Genomic DNA, 20,832 nt, shown 5'->3' on the forward strand with positions numbered 1-20,832 from the left:
TAATTAATAAAAAATTCACAAAGTTACAAAAATTTTTCTCTAAAAAATTACATTCGGAACATTTGGTTTCATAGTGGTGTACATTTTAATTCTTCTGTGTATAACTTTTAGATTTGAATATAAAGCTTGGTGTTTTCTCTTTCTAAAACCGTTTAGTTCTTTTTTCTAACTATGACGGTAAGGGAGCCACAAGGATTTTTATGAGACCGTATGAGTTTTTCCCAAAAACGAACAAATTGACTACTGGTAATAGCCATTTGTTTACATAACCGAAAAAATTAGCTTGTGGGACTAAGGTGTCTTGTTTACACTTGCGAGAAGACTCCATTTTGTAAACTTATTCAATCATAAAACGTGGCAGAACGAAAAGAACTGAAACACATGCGACAGTTGCTAGAATACACGGAGGACTAAAAGTCCTAAAACAATAATAATGAACCCTGGAGAGTAGTCAAATGGTCAGCTAGACGGATGTATAGTCACTGAGTGGGTACTAGTAAGATAACTAGAAGTTGTCCAGTCTAAGCACGTCAAGGAATACCGAATTTTACATATCAATACCGGCCAATTACAGAGCTTGCTTTTGAGCTTTCAACTAGTAAAAATAACGGCGGAATATAATAGTTGTCAGATAATCAAGCGGTCGATTACTGAAATTAAAATTTTAAAATTTATGAAATTCTGGGACTAACTACCACATGTTTTCCTCACTGCCCGGAATACTTTTGCAGGGAAATAATTATGTCATGTAATAATAATGAGTCAGCGGACAACTTCAATTTGTCACTAAACACATACAAAAGATTGTTACGAGGCAGTTCAGTTATTTATAACTAGCATGTGAAACCATTGATTTTGTCAAAAATTATGTATATTTGGGTGTTACCATTGACTGCCACATGAAATGGGATGTACACATTGCTAATGTTTGTAAACGTCTACGGTCTATTGTGGGTAGAATTTATAAAATTGAATATTTTGTGCCTATAAGTACTTTAAAATTAATCTACCTATCTCTGGCTGAATCCACAATCCGTTATGGAATCACTTCTTGGCGACATTCTTGTAAAACTAATATAAGTTATATCCAAACATTAAAAAACTCCCTTACAAAATTGTTAATCCATAAATATACCAATGCACACAGAAGCGACACTAAATTAATATACAAGTCTCTAAATGTTTTACCTGTCAGAGGATTATTGTTTTATAATATTGTAAGTCAACATCTTATATTGTCTGATTCCTTGTATAGGGAAAGAGTTTTCCATAAACATAATACAAGATTCACCCAAAATGAAGGATTGGTGGTCCCGAAATGTACCAATAAATACGGTGAAAGAACCCTAAACTTTATTGTACCCAGAATATTGAATAAACTACCAATGACAATTAAAAATATAAACGTTTTTACAGCCAAAGTCAAATATAATCTAAGGAAATGGCTATTAGATAATGAGGATTTATATTGATGCACTACTGAAGACCTTGTTTTCCTAATTGGAATTCACATTCTAGGGAAATGGAAAATCGTTATAAATTTGTATTACCTTATGTATATTAAAACCATTGAAGTACTTGTTGATTATATTCATTTGTTCATATTAAATTCATTTGTGCTTGTGTTGTTATATGAGGCTTATACTGCTGCTTACATATTTATATTTATACAATTCTGTAATTTAACCAACTTATCATTTATTGTTAATTTATCATCAACATTATACATACCTACATACCAAAGATATTAGAAGAACGAGATGTGCTATGAGCAGTTCATACTGTGTGGAATTGTTTTGCCCAGTGTCGCCGGTTTTGTTCACCAATACTACTGCACACCTTCGCTTACGCTAAGGTAGCCGCACTAATACATAGAACAGATTTCTGTGCGTACACGTCACGATACCGTTCAAAGTACCCTAATTAGGTAGTACTCCGCCTACGGTCCGGCGGCCAACATAGCATATCTCGTTCTTCTAATATCTTTGCTACATACTGTTTACCATTGTACCATGTTATTGCATAAATGTTGTCATTATGTACCTGCTGACAAACTACATAAGTAGTTTAGCAGGTTTGAATGTTAATAAATAAAATAAAATAAAATAAAATAGCGTTGCTGTGGCGTAGTGTGTCTGTGCAGAGAGAGAAACAATAACCCTTGTTGTTTTTACGTCCAACAGATGGCGCTGTTTTTTTAAATAAAGCATGTTGTTACCTGTCACAGGTGACATCTATACAATATAGGTATATTAAAACACACACGTATTCAAATGCAACGTTGTATCAAAATTTCAAAGCAATCCGTTAAGAACTTTCAGAGATTTATGATTTTGAACAAACAAACATATACATTTTTATTTATATAGATTTGCAAGATATCTATTTATTAACACACCTCAAAAGGTGTTTTACATAAAAGTGATAAGTAATGCAGTGTACATAGGAGAATAACTGTGTTATATGGGAAATAATAACAGTATGTAGATGTAATCCCAATCCTGTCTGATTACGTCTAAAAGGGATCCAAATGATAATCTAGTCTCCTTCAACGGAAGCAATCTTCCGAACAGGCCTTCCATTGATATGCTTGGTGTAACTATAAGTGACCAGCTCAGGTACGGGGGCTCCATCGAAGCCAGAGTAAAGTTGGCCTCTCAGAAGCTGGGCGTACTGTACAGGGCCCGCAGATACTGCAGATAGTACACAACTGCTGACCCTGTACAAATCGTAAGTGCGCCCTACTGTCGAATTTGGCAGCCATCTCTGGTCCGGAGCCCCTAAATACCTGAAAAAAACCCTTGACTCTGTGCAGAAACGGGCGGTCCGTTTGATAGATTCCCCAATCTTAACAAACGGACTGCAATCTTTAGAGCACAGGCGTCAGGTAGGTATGCTGTCCTTGTTCTATCGGTATTACAATGGAAGATGCTCTGAGGAACTAGCGTCATTGATCCCTTCGGCACCGGTGCGTAGTCGGGATACACGCCAAACGCGCGCCCAACATTTGTACACGGTTGACATTAGTCACATGAGAACGGGTCGCTTCTACGATTCGTTCTTAAGTTCAACAGCTCGGCTGTGGAATGAACTGCCGGCCTCTGTGTTTCCTCCCTCCTACAACATGGGACTCTTTAAGACCCATGTTCACTCCTTCCTCTCCACAAAAAGACCCTCCACACAGCATCCCCAAAGATGACATAGGCCCTGAGGGAAATTATTTTCTTCAGGGCCTCCTGTGTGGAGTTAATATAAAAATAAATCCTTGTGAAGTAGGTAGAGACAATATTAGAAAAACGCAACAGTGTTATAAAATAATATAGATACTAGAATCAAAATCTACATGGCTCTCTGCCAATCACTGTTAGAATACGGTATTATCGGATGGGGCAGTGCAAATAAAAATATACTAAATCCACTAATTAAAACTCAAAAAGCCATAATGAAAATTATACTGAAAGTTCCTGTAAGAACTAGCACTGACGAAATTCTTCACCATTCTTAACATCATGTCAATTAGAACAACTATATTCTAAAACTATACTCATTTACATTCATAAGTACAAAACCCAAGAAATAACAACAAACACGTACAATAGAAACACTAGATCTCATGGTCAAAAGCTTATCCAACAAATAACTACTATGTAATACAACTTTTGAGCAAAAAAGCTTCTTATATCATAGTACATATTAAACTCTACAACAAAATACCACTCTCACTCAAAAACCTCAACATTATAACATTTAAATCTCAAATAAAAAGCTGGATATTTAATATAGGGAGATCTGAAATAGAAAATATACTGATATCAAACACAGACTAAAACAGAATCTACTAAACTGAACTATACAAAAAAACACTATCTTACTTATTTTAAAATTATTTTAAAAAAACATTATACTACCAGATATTATGTTTATAATTAAATTCATATCTTAGTTTGTTGTAATATTAATTTCTTATAATTAAATTATAATATGTAAATGATATCCTCAGCACGGGAGATCCCAGTGAGGATATCATTATCTCTATATTGTTACTAAGAAAAGAAGACAATAAATTTTTAAACTTCCGATTTTTGTCCGGGTTAAATCTTCCCCATAGGAAAAACTAAACCCTTCCACAAATGATCATCTAGTCAATCAACATTATGTAAGTGCATTATATAAGCAAAATAAATACAAAACAATACAAGAACAACACGTCAACTCACCAGAGATCAAATGGGAAAATAATTCACCGACTCCAGATATTTTCATATCAGAGGGTTCGGCTCGGTAGAACTTCTAACAGGGCCTATAAATCCTACTGATCCCTCAACATAAATATTTAAAAAATCTTTCGTTATCCTACATGTATTCAAAATGACCGACTTTTGCATCTTTATATATAAATTTTTTGATAGATCTAATACGCCTAAATTTTTAATGAGAGAGCTAGGTATAATGCCAGTAGCCGAAATAACGAATTGTAATATTTTTATAGTCTGAGAATGCCAAATTCTTTTTATTTCATTTCCTAAATCTGTGTATTTTCTTATTTTTTCATTAACAGATTTTTTGAATATTACAGTAATTATTATTATTAAGAATAATACTAGTAAGTGTGTCTGACAGTTGGTTGTGTATGTATAACAGAAGAATGTTGCAATTTATCTTGCGTTCCTAGTCGATACATGAAATTTAAAGTGGTGACGATGGCAGGGCTGTCAATTTAGTTATTAATGACTTTGCTATCACAAAATCTGTCACTTAACACAAACAAAACCGAACTAAAATTTTGTCCAGTACAAACTTTAATAACTATCATATCGAACCTTCCCAAACTTGTTCACTGCTGGGAATACAACTAGATGCAAATATAAACTGGAAATAACATGTATCTGTTGTAGCAAAAATCAGTAGCTTTTGCTTTTGTTCTAGGCACCCTTAAAAATATCTTAAATATCGAGTCAATAATCACCGCGTACTATGGATACGTATAATCAATGATAAAATACGGAATAGTTCTTTGGGAAAACTCAGTAAACGCCAAAGATGTTTTTATCATCCGAAAGCCTACAAAAAAATACAAACTCTGATCACCGGGATACATGTAGACCAATTTTTAAAAATCTCAAACTTCTGACAGTGACGGACATATATATAATAGAGTTATGCCTGTTATTTCGATCATCTCCAGAAAAGTTCCAACAAAAAAACTCAACACATAAACACGCTACAAGGTTCACAGAAAACTTATTAATCCCAAAAGCAAACAAAACTATGTTTCAAAAAGGACCACACTACATGGCCATTAAAGTTTATAACAACCTTCCACGTAACATCAAACAAATAACAGACATAGTCAAATTTAAATCATTACTAAAAACATTTCTTTTAAACAAATGTCACTACACTTTAAATGAATACCTTACATAAATTAAATACCTCTGTTTTTTTATTTACATATATTTGTTAACATGTAATTGTTGGGTTATGTAATATAATGTGTATTTGTTGTGTTAGCTGGAAGAAATAGGATGTAACCATAGACATATGAATATAAGTAGACCTGCCCTAAGTGATTAAAAGCGTATTATCCCCACTCCCCATACCGGTTCCATTGGAGCCGGCTGGGCTCGCGTATGGCCTCAAATGAAATTTGAAAACGTGACGTCATCATTCTTGTGCGAACTATGGTCGAGGCATCATCGGTTCATTTTACGAAATAACACGGCAAAATGTTGACTTGTGATATGAAAACTTGTAAAAATAGATGTGAAAAAGAGAATAAACCCAATTGTCGTATTACATTCCATAAGTAAGCATTATTTTACTTTATTTTAAGCTTATTCACACCGTATTATATGGATCAGTTTTAGAAACATATACTATCACATCACAATGTAGCGATTCTCAAGTGTGCTCATCGTTGTTTACTGGGGTAAGTAAATTATGAAACATTTGTAAAAGTGTCTTAACTAAATACTCTGAAACTAAATACGACTCTGCAAACAGAAGAAATTTACTTTGCCGAATTTGGACTTCGCAAATTAGTTCATAACGTGGCGAGTAATTTGCGCTCCTATGTAAAAATGTCTATTCATTCAAAAGCAGATTTTACTTTTAAGAACTAAATGGTGATATTATAATGCGAGATGCCTATTTACTGTCAGATTGATTTATTGACGAATCACAGTCAGCTTAACCCCCTTCGTTCTTCAACAGTTGATTTTACCCCTCGCCATTATCTTCTCGTCTATTAATTCCTATGTCTGTGGATGTAACCTATAAGCTATAACCTTTGTACTCTGTATTTTTGTGCAGTAAATGTTTTTTTTTTTAAATTTTGTGTAATAAGTACAACCAGGTCTGAAATAATTCAGTGTAAAGTCATTTCTATGTAAAAGCCCCTAAAAGTGGCATTAATCCGTAGGGGCCAGCAATAAACGACACTTTTTTTGTTAAATTTATTTTATTTATTTATTTATTTAACGCCCAGAGGGCTTTTACATGGTTGGTAGTATAATTTTAATTTGACAGATAGTTTGAAACATAAAAAATAATAATAAAATTACATTTGATAAAAGCTATGCAACAAGTCATACAAACACAAGAAACAAAAACAGAAAATTACAGCTATTTGTAGGTTTACATGATGTGTTTAGGAGTATTGTTGAAATAAATGTTTTAAATGATCCACAAAACTTGCCAAGTTGGTATTGAATATGTCAACATCACCCAAGTAATGATTTCCCATGGTGTGAAGTCGTTGTATCGGAGAGTGGGCAATGTAGTTACGCTTATGTGTGCTGCTGTAGAATATTGTATTTTGTCGTGTTGTTACTGTGGGTGTATGTATGTTTATAAGTTGCAGGAGTTCGCAACAGTCGAATTTAGAGTAATTTTGAATAAGAACGTTAAATCGTTTATTTTACGTCTGTCTTCTAATGTATGTATTTTTAGAGTATTTAATTAGAAATTGTATTTTAAATACAAAGCCAACATGTAGATAATACCTTACTTGATAAAGTTATGTTTTTTTTTTGTCTTTAACTAATCCAGTAATTAATAAGGTTAACACTGCAATTGCATTGCTTCGTACCGTGCATTGGCACGATTTTTCCACACTGCAAATGCATAAATAAATAAATTATCTTCATGGTATCTAACATGGGACTAAATAATAAAACATGAATTATTTTTGACTTTTTAAGACGTGGCGTGATTTGAAATGCAAGAGTCGAGCCGAAGCCAAAAGAGTTTCCCTCAGAACGGATAATACGGCCAATGTACCAGACCTGACAGATCAAAGAAGAAAGGTCATTAATATACTTGACCGTGCCGTTTCTGAGTGCAGTGGACTGCCAGAAAGCAGCACGTGGGAAGGACCGGAAGAACTTGTGCTGGAAGTTGAGGTAATGTCTTATATACAGGGTTTTTCAATAAGAGGTGTTATTTTGAATAGCCCGCTATTTCGGTAGATGTTACTTTTGAAGCTGTCATTTTTTGACATTTGAAAAGTAGAAACTACGCCATTAATAAAAATGGAACGATACACGCTTCAACAACGCATTGAAATTATTAAAATTCACTTGAGTGAATCAAATGCAAATAGTCTTGAGTGATGAGGCCCATTTCCACCTCGGTGGCTTCGTCAACAAGCAAAATTCTCGCATCTGGGGCTCGGAAAACCCAAGAGTTATTGTTGAAAAGCCTCTCTATCCTCAACGTGTGATTGTTTTGTGCGGTTTATGGTCCGGTGGAGTCATTGGACCTTACTTTTTCAAAAATGAGGCTGGAGCTACAGTTACTGTGAATGGATAGCGCTATCGAGAGATGATTAATGATGTTTTATGGCCAGAATTGGATGGTATTGATCTGGACAACGTTTACTTTCAACAAGACGGCGCTACGTGCCACACAAGCCACGAAACCATTGATCTTTTACGATTGAATATCAAAATAACACCTCTTACTGGAAAACCCTGTATATATAAAGTTCTATGAGTTATTCTAACAGTGGAACGCAACTGGAAGTGAGCTCCCTACCTAAGAATCGGCTAGCATATGCTGCACTCGGAACCATTCGGGTACAACCGACATGCTATCTCTGTCTTATGGTGAAAGTACTGCCATCTATGGGAAACCCTTTAAAACTACATTACCTGGATAATAATGACTTGGATCTACACATTCCGCCGACATCTGGTGGTCGGTATCGAAACTACAACCAAATAACAACACTACGCTACCTGACTACGGTGCTTGGGCTCATTGATAGTTGTGAATTCAAGTATACCTGGAAACTGGGTTTAGTTCTAAAGAATTGAAGTTCCATGTCTTCCTCGGGTGTCCCTGACTTTTTCAAGCATTCACTTCATGTAGTATCGTAAAATCCACAGTTTATTTATTCCACTATGTTTCTCATTCCAATGCAGAAATAATGCATTTAGGGGGTATTTCACTATTTCTGATTATGTTCTGACTAAGCACTAATCCGCGGATTAGTCATTTTTTCATTTTCACTATATCTGAATAACGCTAACGCTCGGGTTAAAGTTCGATTTGACTAATCAGTGCTCGAACTTCACGTTAGGCGCTATTCCTCGAATCAAAGATGGCGTCAAAACATTCCGAGTTTGACAGCGGAGAAGTGAGTCGAATTTTGTTGAATGAATTTGAATGCTTGTATGATCCATCCTGAATTATTTGATTGTGTTCAAAATAAGAAACAATGTATTAATTCGACACGAATCTATCTAAAATGACCTGATAATCAACATAACATAACCAAAAAAATGCACACTTTGCGGTGTGCGGACTGTGACGCATTACAGCCGTGGCAGTAGATGGAGTAACTGCAAACATTTTGCGGTGTTGCCAGACTATTTCGAGTGTTATCTATCCGGAAGCTCGAAACAATGGTGAAACGGTCGCCGTTGAATAACGAAGTTATTCTGATCTTTAAAGCCAACCAACGGATAGCTAGTCAGATATTTAGCCCGACATAGTGAAATACCCCCTTAGTCTCACACTCTCTTTGGCGAAAATGCCGTATTACACTATCAAAATGTTGTTATGTATAATTTAATTGTGAATGCCAATGAATGAGTGTGTTTTTTAGTACAATCAGCCGTCTACCAGCCACAGTCCAACCTCGAGACCCTTGAGCGATCCCACCGCACCGTCCGTCTCCTGTTCCGGTTCCGACTCCGGACGCACACGTCGGACGGAGAAGAAGAAGAGAAAACGAACTCCCTCGCCTGAACCTGCTGGCGATCAGATTGCAAACGCTTTGGAGACTGGCGACAACCAATATAATCAGTTAATTAAAGCGGTCAATCGGATTGGAGACATTTTAGAGGTATTTTTTAATTTATTTTTGTATGTTCTACCGATATTTCAATGGAAGATACTGCAGTTAGTACATAACTGCTGATCCTGTACAAATTTAAAGCGGCCCACTATTGATTTTGGCAGCCATCTCTGGTATGGAGATCCAAAATACTTGAAAAACTCTGTGCAGAAACGGGCAGTACGTTTTATAGATTTCTCTTAACAAACGGATTGCAATCTTTAGGGCATAGGCGTTAGGTGGGAATGTTGTCCTTGTTCTACCGGTATTTCAATGGAAGATGCTCTCCAGCACCAGTGCAGTCGAGAAACAATAGTTATGAGTAAGATTAATGAAATGGACGCTTAGATGGTTTGGGCATGTAGTAGAGGTGAGGCGTAATTATCGTACCCAGTAAAAGTACCGGGTATTTCCATGCGATACTTTGTACTTGTGACAGATCTCTAAAATACCTGCTTCCAAAATACTCATGAGTATTTTATACCGGGACTAAATATTTTTAATAGGTACTTTTATCAGGTATTTTTGATAGGTATTTTTGATGGGTATTTTTGATGGGTATTTTTGATGAGTATTTTTGTTGGGTATTTTTAGTAGGTATTTATGATAGGGATTTTTTTGTGCAGTAGGTATTTTCGACGGGCATATTCGACTGGTATTTGATCAGATATTTAGCGATGGGAAAAATGTGGGGAATTTTTTCGAAATGGAATAACATAGCTACCGCCCCCCCCCATGGTTTTTGAAAAATTACTGTGGGGAATCACATATGAATATTTTGCTTGTGCGGAATCTTTTTCAATGAAGTTCCGTAACAACCCCCCCCCCCCATTTCGTGGGGAGTATCCTTTTTGAAATTTTGTTTATCTTTTTGGAATAATGTTTTTCAGAAATTCTGTAACAACCCCCCCCCCCCCCCATGGAATCAATCTTCCGTAGAATATTTGTGGGGAATATGTGGGCAGAATTTATGCGAGTTCATTAGAATTACTTATTCTGAATCAATCCACAGGTCGGTATTAAATACTTTTGAGTATTTTGTCACCGGTATTTTTACCAGGTATTTTGTTGTACCTGTACTCATTGTACCCAGTAACGAAAAGTACTCAAGAATATATGATGCAAATGTGAATGTTAGAAGTCGGGGACGCCCGAGAGAGGCATGGTACGATCAAGTGAATCAGATACTTGAGTCGGGCCATGTCGTATGTATGAGATTCTGTATGAATGTGAAAGAGGTAAGGAGTGTGTACCAAGACCGAGCTGTTTAGCGGTCCGTCCTCTCTGCTTACCCCTGCGGAAAATGGCGTGATGGTTTTATACTATAAAAACAATCGATATTCCAACGATATTCTGGTAAAACTGCAGTCTTCGCAACAACTGTACTAGCCTGCCTAATGAACATTTGAATACATATTATATAGTGTGCAAGGGATGTTCAGGATTTGCGCTACCTTTCTACATGATTTCCTACACTCAATCTAGTCTCCTTCAACGGAAGCAATCTTCCGAACAGGCGTTCCATTGATATGCTTGGTGTAACTATAAGTGACCAGCTCAGGTACGGGGGCTCCATCGAAGCCAGAGTAAAGCTGGCCTCTCAGAAGCTGGGCGTACTGTACAGGGCCCGCAGATACTTTAATAGTACACAACTGCTGACCCTGTACAAATCGCAAGTGCGCCCTACTGTCGAATTTGGCAGCCATCTCTGGTCCGGAGCCCCTAAATACCTGAAAAAAACCCTTGACTCTGTGCAAAAACGGGCGGTCCGTTTGATAGATTCCCCAATCTTAACAAACGGACTGCAATCTTTAGTGCACAGGCGTCAGGTAGGTATGCTGTCCTTGTTCTATCAGTATTACAATGGAAGATGCTCTGAGGAACTAGCGTCATTGATCCCTTCGGCACCGGTGCGTAGTCGGGATACACGCCAAACGCGCACCCAACATTTGTACACGGTTGACATTTGTCACATGAGAACGGGTCGCTTCTACGATTCGTTCTTAAGTTCAACAGCTCGGCTGTGGAACGAACTGCCGGCCTCTGTGTTTCCTCCCTCCTACAACATGGGACTCTTCAAGACCTATGTTCACTCCTTCCTCTCCACAAAAAGACCCTCCACACAACATCCCCAAAGATGACATAGGCCCTGAGGGAAATTATTTTCTTCAGGGCCTCCTGTGTGGAGTTAATATAAAAAAATTTTTTTTTAAAAGTCTGGCCTTCGAACAGACCAGTTAAACCCTCACATATGAATGTTGCATAATTAACACAAACCTGTAACTGGCATTAAAATTATTAGAAGACAGTTAAAAACAAATTTCTTTAATCAGTTATAAAATATGTGTTATGTGAAATGTTTAACAGCCAAAATCTCAGAACTCACCTTGTCGCATAGCGCTGTTTTTCTAAATAATGGCTCAGTTACAACGTTTTTTTGTTTTTTTAGAAGTTAATTTTTTATGGAAGGTAAATTAATGATTTATATTTTGTCTTTTCAGAGATTCACCTCAGCATATGTTGAGAATGTGGAAATGCGTCGAAACCGAAAAAAATCAAGAAGGTATTATATTTTTAAACACATCTTTATTTTTATGGCGTCATTTGAATGTTTGATAAGTACAGTAATCTCTCACTAGTCCGCCATCTCAATACCGGGCATTTGTCAAATTAGTGGAAGCGGGTGGCTATAGTGCATGCATACAAAATGTGGTAAAAATCATAACAGTTATTTCGTGAAATCGATAACTTTACAATATCTGATTGATATGTGTAACTAATATTGATTTTATAGAGATTTCTCAAGCATGGTTGCACTATTGTTATCCAGACCGAAGTTGATAACAATCAGAATCGATATACGCTGGCAATACTGGCGCATGAATTGATATTTCTAAATGTCTACGTAAAAATTAAATATTCCAATTAATTGACAATGTTGAATTGAAATATCAACTTTAATATACATTTACAGTTCGCACGTACTTTATGAAACTAAAAAGTAAATTAGTAACAACTTTTTTGTTATTGGCTTTTGGGGTATTATGCCGTGTTGCGCTAACTCTTTCTTTAGCCAACATTTTGGACAAGGTTCTGAACGTTCTTCATTCTTTCACACATCTGCCCTGATGATGGACACTGTAACGTTGTTCGAAACGTTGACTAAAGAAGGAGTTAGCGCAACACGGCATAACACCCCAAAAACAAATAATAAAAATACTTTTGGCCGTGAAAATCTTAAATCATAGTAACAACTTTGTTTCTCGAAGCTGGAACGGAATCAATTGATGGGGTCTTTAATGAAATAACTAAGTCCATGGATTGTGTATATGATTTCTTTCAGTTCTAAGAGCTTCGTTAGTCCACCCCCATTTATTAATAAGCGAGTTATTTTGCATAATGAATGATATTATCCAAAAAGTTGTGAATATTGAGAGCTTATCGGACACTGATTCTGACAGTGCTCTCAAATATCGCTAACTGACCATTGATAACGGATTTCATCAATATCGTAATGTCATACGGCTTTCTCCATCCTCTGTGCTAGACCTCCTGGAAAAGGAGAACAAACCAAGTTGTGTGGAAGGGGTGAAATTAATCTGACAGTATACAGGCACCTTGTATTTTAACACACTATGAGTGGGAATGGTATTTTTACCCGCGCGGCCGACTGGTGCTTATCGGCGGGACGGGTAAAAATACCCTTTACGCCGGCTCCACTTCAAAGGCGAGGAAGGAAAATTATTATTATTGTTTCCCGTGACTATTTAATCTAAACGCTTGAAGACATTACAAACTACAGACACATATAACAAAAAAAGATAAGCCGTTGTTTCTTTTATGTAAACACATACTCTTGCAATAATTAGGCAATTTTATTGTGTTAAATCTCAAAGATTGTTTGTTAGTTGTACTGGGAATATGAGTACCTATTATATTTTTATGACGTGTTATAAATTCATTGGACCTTTACTTTTATGAGATAATCCCGAGGATGTTATTACAATAATCATTTCCTGAATGAGAGATAACACAAAAATTGTTTAGCAATTGGATGTATTCCCGGCACTCGTTACTTGTGAAGATAGAGTGGCGCTAATATACACGTGCTTTAGTTATGATATACAGAATTACAAAACAGACGTGTTTTTTAGTGGAATTTATTTAATTAATATTTTCTTTTACCCTTCAAAAATGTCTTCAGATACTAACGAAAGGGATGAGGAAATATTTTTGCGCTATTCGCGAAAAACACCCGCTATAGGCTAGAGTCTATTGTTTGAAGCTCCCGACTACAATGTGTTAATATCATCATTTAGTCTGCGAAAATAAAATCTGCTATGAATCACTAGTCCTTTTTACAAGGGCGCGCCAATTTGTGGCTGTGTAAAAAACCTAACTACAAATCCTAAATCAGATGAACGAAAGTTCGAGCTTGTTTCCGAAGTTGAATATTTTGTTCCACTATTTATTTAGACACTTTTACAAATGTGTTATAATTTACCCAACTCACTCATGTTTAGCATCTCTACGCAACCCAATTTAAAGGCAGTTTGATATTTTGACTGTTTTTACAAACGTTTCGATCCTGCGCAGAAAAACGGACAAACGGAAAAACGGACTGCTCTGCAAACCATTGCCTTACTTTGGCAAACTTTGCCTCTCTGCGCAATTTTCAATGTACGTTCTTCAGTGTTCAACGTACGACTAATGTCGTAGATTATTCAAAGAATTCTCAAACCCTCCTGGTATTTAAAAAATGGTCACGTCCACGTGATTTGCCCCCCGCTCATCGAAATGATAACGGGATATCAAGTATTTAGATGTTTATGGTAAAAATATAGAAATACCTCTATCGATCTTTCGTAAAATTATCATTTTTTTGTCTAAAGATAAGGTATCGTGTTTACACGTGCGAGAAGACTCCATTTTGTAAACTTGTTCAAACAAAAAACGTGGCAAAATAAAACAAACAGAAACACATGCGACAGTTGTAGAATACACAGAGAAATGTCCTAGAACAACAATAATGAACCCTGGTGACTGGTTAAATGGTCAGCTCTAGCAAATTAGACACGGAGGTAAAGTCACCGAGAGTGTAAAAGTAAGATAACTAGAGGAAGTGTATGTGGCTTGGTGCTCCAGTACGTCAAGGCTACTGAATTTTACATACCAATACCGGTCATTTATAGAGCTTGATTTTGAGCTTTCAACTAGTAAAGAAAACTGCGGATTTCTGTAGTTGTAAGTTAATCGAACCGCGAATTACTGAGAGATTACTGTACGTTCACGCGAGATGGAATGGCTGATAAGGACATTGGTAGAAGGAAGAATGTAGGAAACTTCTTTAATGGAGGACAAACGCGGTTGGCGCAATAAAAGCGTATGGTGCATTACTAGCAGTCCGCAATAGAGTGCTGATACCATACCTGATGTTTGGTAATGTGGCAATGTGTGTGTTACGCTAAAGGAAGGTACGGATGCTGCCGCCCCGAAAACCATTTGTTGGATAACCAACACCTCTGCTATCTTTTTTTTTAAAGGGCGGAGACGGTTTATACGTAGTTCTCGTGAGCACTTAGGCCATAGGCCCATTGTGCTATCTCCCATTTTACCTCAATCCTTTAACAACAACCCAGTCCTTTAATAAAGTTCTCCAGGGTTGTCATTGGGTATGTGGCTATGTCTTCTGGTTCTACTGTATGTCTCCCCAGGTATCTGAGCCTAGTTCCCACCAGGGCAGGACATTGGCGCCATAGGTGAATTGGAGTCTCTTCATCCTCTTCACATTTCCTGCATCTATTGGTGTTTTCTACTCCCAATATCTGCATGTGTCTCCTGAGATGGCAGTGTCCCTTTAGTAATCCTACCAGTTCCCTCAGCGAGTTACCTCTGCTATAGTTCACCCCAAGTGGTTCATGGGGTGAGGTTTGTACGGATCTCGGCGGCAGTTGTGCCTGTCCATCTACTGCGTAGCGGGTCAGATTGGGAGAGACTGGTTGAGAGAGACATTTTGACCTCTCTAGCAGAACACTTTGCTTTGCACCACAGTGGGAGGGATAGATTCATACGTTCACCACTCCTGGATAGACTGACCACCAAATTCCTACCCACCCCTCATATATTTTTCTTTCAAAGGACTTTCCTAAAATGACACTCCACAAATTTGACATAGGCCCTGAGGAGAATTATTTTCCTCAAGGCTTCCTTGTGGGGCCAGTGTAAAAAAAAAACCCAATGCCTTGCTAAATAGACAAACCACATATGACCATGTTAAATATGTATATATCCTGAAACAATGCAAGGCTGAAATAAGCATAATGATTTAAATTAAGAAAGAGACGCTTGGATGACTTGAATATTTAGTGCGGACGAATGAAGAAAATGACAAAGAGAATGATGGAAGAAGTCTGGAAAGCCCGAAGAGTACATAATACGGTCAAATGACTCAAATATGAACTTAAGTCAGAACATGTCAGTAACAGAAGAATATGTATGAGACGATGTGTGAATATGAATGAAGAAAAGATGTGTGTCAAGACTAGTGATGTAGACCTGGGGATATTCCCCGGGAATAGGAATACATATTCCTCGACCTGAAATAAATTTCCGAAAACTGGGAATTTATTTTATTTTTAATAAAATGGTTTCTACACTTCTCTTGGATGCTTTATTGAGTGTTAGCAGTTATCTAAGACGACATCCCCTGATCTAGGGACTTCCCTACCACTTATGCCCCCCCACGACATCTGCTAAGCCACGCACAGCAACTTGAAGCACTTGAATTCATTGACCAAGTAGCAAGTCATATGGAGACTGTTGATAGTGCAAATGTTCTTGTTGATTTAGCCAATTATAGGGCTAAAGAAGAATCATGGAGCAAGGCATTCCTATGAAAGTGTGTCGATAAAATCACGCCAGTGACCTGGTGGAAGGGGATGTGCGGACGTTCTGATTTGTCACAGGTTGCCATAAGAATATTGACTGCTCCCATTACTTCAGCAGCCACTGAGAGATCTTTTAGCACGTTTAGTCGCATTCATACAACACGGAGGAATCGTCTAACAACTCAAAGAGCAGGGAAAATAACATTTGTGGCACACAATTGGAAACTTCTTTCCTCTGAAAGAGGCTCTCAAGTTGCTCCCAAGAAAACCCTTTCTTCCACGGATGAGCAGATTGCTTCGCATCATAACGTTTCAAACCTATCTGGTAATCGCAAACGCAAACGTCCAATTGACTGTGCTGAGGAAGAAGAAAACGTAGATAATCCTGAGTCAGCAACAATTTCGTCCGGGTCGGATGAAGAAGAATATAAAGGTGAAAGTGGAAGCGAAGTTGATAGTGTCAGTGTCCAATAGATATCATCAGATGAACAGTAACAATCTGTGAAGATTTTTACGATTGATTTTTTATATGTACCGTTTACTAGCATAAAATGTATATAGGCTACTAATACTGTACAGTATACAATTATATAGAGATACTACTCACTTTAAAATAATTTTGATCGGTGTTTTTTTGTTATTTTTCTCTTGGATCCTATTCCTATATAATTCATATATGGGAATAGTTTGTATGGATCTATCCTGCTCTATAAGTACCATATGTGTGTATATTTTATTTTTTATTTAATAAATATTATTATTTCTGAGGTATTATGTTGTTAAAATCAAAATTCCCCGTCCAGGGGAATATTCCCGGGAATTTATACATCACTAGTCAAGACAGAGTTGCGTGGAGGTCTATCGTATCTGTCTATTTTGTTTTGGTAGGAATGTTTAATGAGTAAACACTTTTTGTTTGTAGGTCGCCCGCTAACCAAGAAGGTCTTGCTGCGTACTCGTCTTCAGACTCAGACGAAGGATAAACGAATAGAATCAGAGGCGGGTATTGGTACCGCCGCACCGGAAACCATTGATTGGATATCTATCACTTGTGCCGTAGTTCGCCTCACGTGGTTCGCTACGTTTGGTAACTTAGCAAATGCGGCCCAGGTTTGCCCAGGTCGTGGCGGGCCGGATTTGGAGAGGCCGGTTGAAGGATGCTCTCGACTCATCGCCTTGCAGTGGGAGGGATGAATTTATACGTCCGTCACTCATACACGTTTCCTTCTCAGAACTTCATATCCTCAATTTCCTTAAAAAGAATCACCACACAGCTTCCTCAAAGATAACATAGGGCCGCCTGTTTGGAGTTAATGTTCAACCCGTGAAAAACCATGCTTTTAGCTATAATACATCTATACTGCCATGTTAAATAAAAACACAGTGTCTTTATTGAGTCAGAGTCTCATTGAAGACACTGTGTTTTTAGTTACCGCAGCAGTGTTAATAAAAATAGATGTATTTAATAATTAATCTTCAGGACTGACTGACATTTATTTAATAATAATAATGTTAAAATTAGAAATCCTGTACTGTAACTGGATGCATAATCTATTGTACAGTAAAAAAAATATATATATATATTATATCATAATATAATATAATAATAATACTGTGAATTATTTTCCCATTTGATCTCCGGTGAGTTGACGTGTTGTTCTTGTATTGTTTTGTATTTATTTTGCTTATATAATGCACTTGCATAATGTTGATTGACTAGATGATCATTTGTGGAAAAGTGTGTGGAAGGGTTTAGTTTTTCCTATGGGGAAGACTTAACCCGGACAATCTAATCGGAAGTTTAATAATTCTATCGAATTCGACTTGAAAACATATTTATTTTATCTGTGAACAAATTCGCCGCTATCGTAAAAGCGTTGTCGACTTTCTTGTGTTTGTCGAAGTCATATTACCGTATTTATTTAGATCAATTGTCAATGACACTTGTTTAGCTTTAAGAAATTATAATAAAACCATTAAATTATCTTTATTTCTTTTGTATAAAATGCACGTAAGAAAACACATTGGCTTTACTAATAAACATGTTTTAATTTTAACACATCTGCCACTTACCCTTATGCCCAGTTGTTTCGCAGAAATTCACTTGTTACAATCATCAAATGGCTGTTGAAAGGTCTGTTTCGTCTTTTGAAGAAAATTTGCTCAGCAGAAGAGGACAACTATCATGTTGTTAAGCTTGTCAGCTTGTTTGACCAATTTCCAATTATTTATTAAAAATCGTACAACTCCAATATGCAGATGTTTTTTTCTGTAATGAATAAACGAGTTTTTATTTATATTTTAATTGTTTTTTATTTATTATTTTATTTAAGACATTTGTACATTCAAAGTTTACAAATTTTAAATTTATTATTAACTAGCTAACACCAGGTACATCCTGGCGTTGCTCAACTTTTCTCTACTTTCAATAAATATAAAATCTATGTATTATATATATATAAACCTTCCGGAAGAAATTCTCTAAATGATAGTGAAAACATTATCAAACTCCGTTGCATAGTTTAGAACAGGGGTGTCCAAACTAGATGGGACCCAGGGCCAATAAAAAAGACTAAATACATTGGTGGGCCGCAAAATATTTATAAAAATAAAATACTGGTAATAATACGTAATATCGTTATTTTATTATCTACTTTTTCATTAATTTGTCTTTTACAATTCTGTCAACATCAACCTCAATACTAGTGGTAGCTAGGCGCAGTGCATGTTTAAGTGAAGTATCTGTCAATGAAGACCTGTATTTCGATTTAATAAACTTCATTGTTGAATATGCACTTTCACAAAGGTAGGTACTGCCCATCATCGAGCCCATTTTTTGCCCGAAATTCGTCAGTTTCGGGAAACGTTCAGCGAGGAGCTTAAAAAAATCAATTCCTGTTTCCGGACTTTTTTTTGAAGTCGGTTAAAAAAAGGTTCAATGGGCCGCAATAATCTAAACCGCGGGCCGCATGCGGCCCGCGGGCCGTGGTTTGGACAGCCCTGGTTTAGAAGAACTAAGGGCACAAACAGATGCGAATAGTGTCTTTGTTTTACACCAATGTATTGTCACGATTACGAATTTACTAAAAGTTTATCAGGGAACGGCCTGTAATCCCGTTTTTAGTTCATTATGATCTGACATGTTCCGGGATATTCCCTAAGGTTCCAGAATTTTCCGGGATGTTGTGGAATGCTCTCGAATGTTCTGGACTGTTCTAGAAACTTCCAGCCCTTAGGTATATCTTAAAAAACACGCCCTTCAGGTTAAAACGGGAACCTTCTTCATGGATGGGGGATAGAGGGCTACCACACCTTATCCGTTGATCGTACCGGGACTCGTTTTTTACTTTTAACGGCATGCACATTGTACACTCACTTTTATAATGTATACTGATTACATTCATACGTTATTACTATTGATTACACAAGATGCAGAAAATTGTACTTTTCTTTGAATTGTAAAAATACCACTTCACCTATTATGAACTCTTTTCTTCCGAGTACGCAAGATTCTTTTTAAGACAGTTATGACTTGTCCGAACATGAATAGTCTAAACAGGTAAACGGTTTTCATACAGTACGAATCATTGCCTGTTAAGATTTGACTTGATTGAACAACAATGGCTGCATTTTGAACATCAGAATGGTTTTTCTCCAGTGTGAATCCTCAAATGTCTTACTAAGAGTGACTTCCATACATGTGAATAGTCACATTAAGAGCAGGAAAATGATTTTATTCTAATATTAATCAAAAGGTGTGGTGTTAAACTTGCCTCCTGTGAAGATGAGAAGTTGCACTCGACACAAATAAATGGTTTAGCCTCAGTACGAGTGTTCGTTTATTCTTGATTACTATTGCCCAGATAACCTTCTTGCGTGTGAACAAAATTCACTTATCGATGGAAAATAATACCCACATCTGGAACCAAAATTTAAAAAAAAACTTCGCTTCACACAAACACAATTTTCATACATAAAGAAGAAATAATATTTTATGACGGTACTGATTCCTTAACAACTGAAATTAACCATAGGTCATAATCATGATAGCATCTGTCACTGTCGTTTTCAAGATATTTCAAATTGAGATGGTCGTCGTTGTTGTTTAATCGTTTGTCGTTTGAATTTCACGTAAATTTGATATTTATTTTACTTATTTATTCAAAAACAGTTTTTAACATAAAAAACATACTCTGCACATCTCACTAGGGCATTCCTGTATCAAGATGTGCAGCTTTACAGTTACATCATTTAAAAAAATACATATATGTGAACTTAATATAATTGTATATTTATTATAGTTTATTCTAAAACGGACTGAGATGTTGTTTATTTGGAAGTAAAGATGCAGAAGAGGATGATCATGGCGTTACTAGGCGTTTTATTAATTTCAGCCTGTTGGAAGGAGAAAAGCGACAAAGTGCCATCTGTCCTTAAAAATACAAACTGTTTGAATAACAACCAAACTCATGTTCAACATCTGGTTTGGGTCCTAACTTAATTTTAACAATAATAATAACATTAAATTTAAACCAAAAAGAAAAGTTAATGACACGGTTGTTTCGAGACCGGTAGACAAAAATAAACAAAATTTTAGTAATA

The 20,832-nt window shown here is 36.5% G+C and overlaps 1 protein-coding gene across 1 annotated transcript; it reads left to right on the plus strand.

Annotated features, from left to right (window-relative positions):
* Positions 1–171: 171 nt before the first annotated feature.
* Positions 172–17,791, plus strand: LOC149416364 (uncharacterized). Its single transcript, XM_089641970.1, has 5 exons — positions 172–177; positions 7,203–7,403; positions 9,113–9,352; positions 11,845–11,906; positions 17,153–17,791. The coding sequence occupies exons 1-5, from the start codon at positions 172–174 to the stop codon at positions 17,211–17,213; spliced, it is 570 nt and encodes a 189-aa protein (XP_089498096.1). The 3' UTR covers positions 17,214–17,791.
* Positions 17,792–20,832: the final 3,041 nt, after the last annotated feature.

This window comes from Hesperophylax consimilis, chromosome 17 (genome assembly GCF_061612785.1).
Source record: "Hesperophylax consimilis isolate HC1 chromosome 17, BYU_Hcon_1.0, whole genome shotgun sequence".
Lineage (NCBI taxonomy): Eukaryota > Metazoa > Arthropoda > Insecta > Trichoptera > Limnephilidae > Hesperophylax > Hesperophylax consimilis.

Excerpts from the sequence above, each read along its gene's own strand:
- LOC149416364 (XM_089641970.1), top strand. Across the intron at positions 9,353-11,844 it reads GGATTGGAGACATTTTAGAG|AGATTCACCTCAGCATATGT; the intron begins GTATTTTTTAAT and ends TTGTCTTTTCAG. Across the intron at positions 11,907-17,152 it reads AACCGAAAAAAATCAAGAAG|GTCGCCCGCTAACCAAGAAG; the intron begins GTATTATATTTT and ends TTTTGTTTGTAG.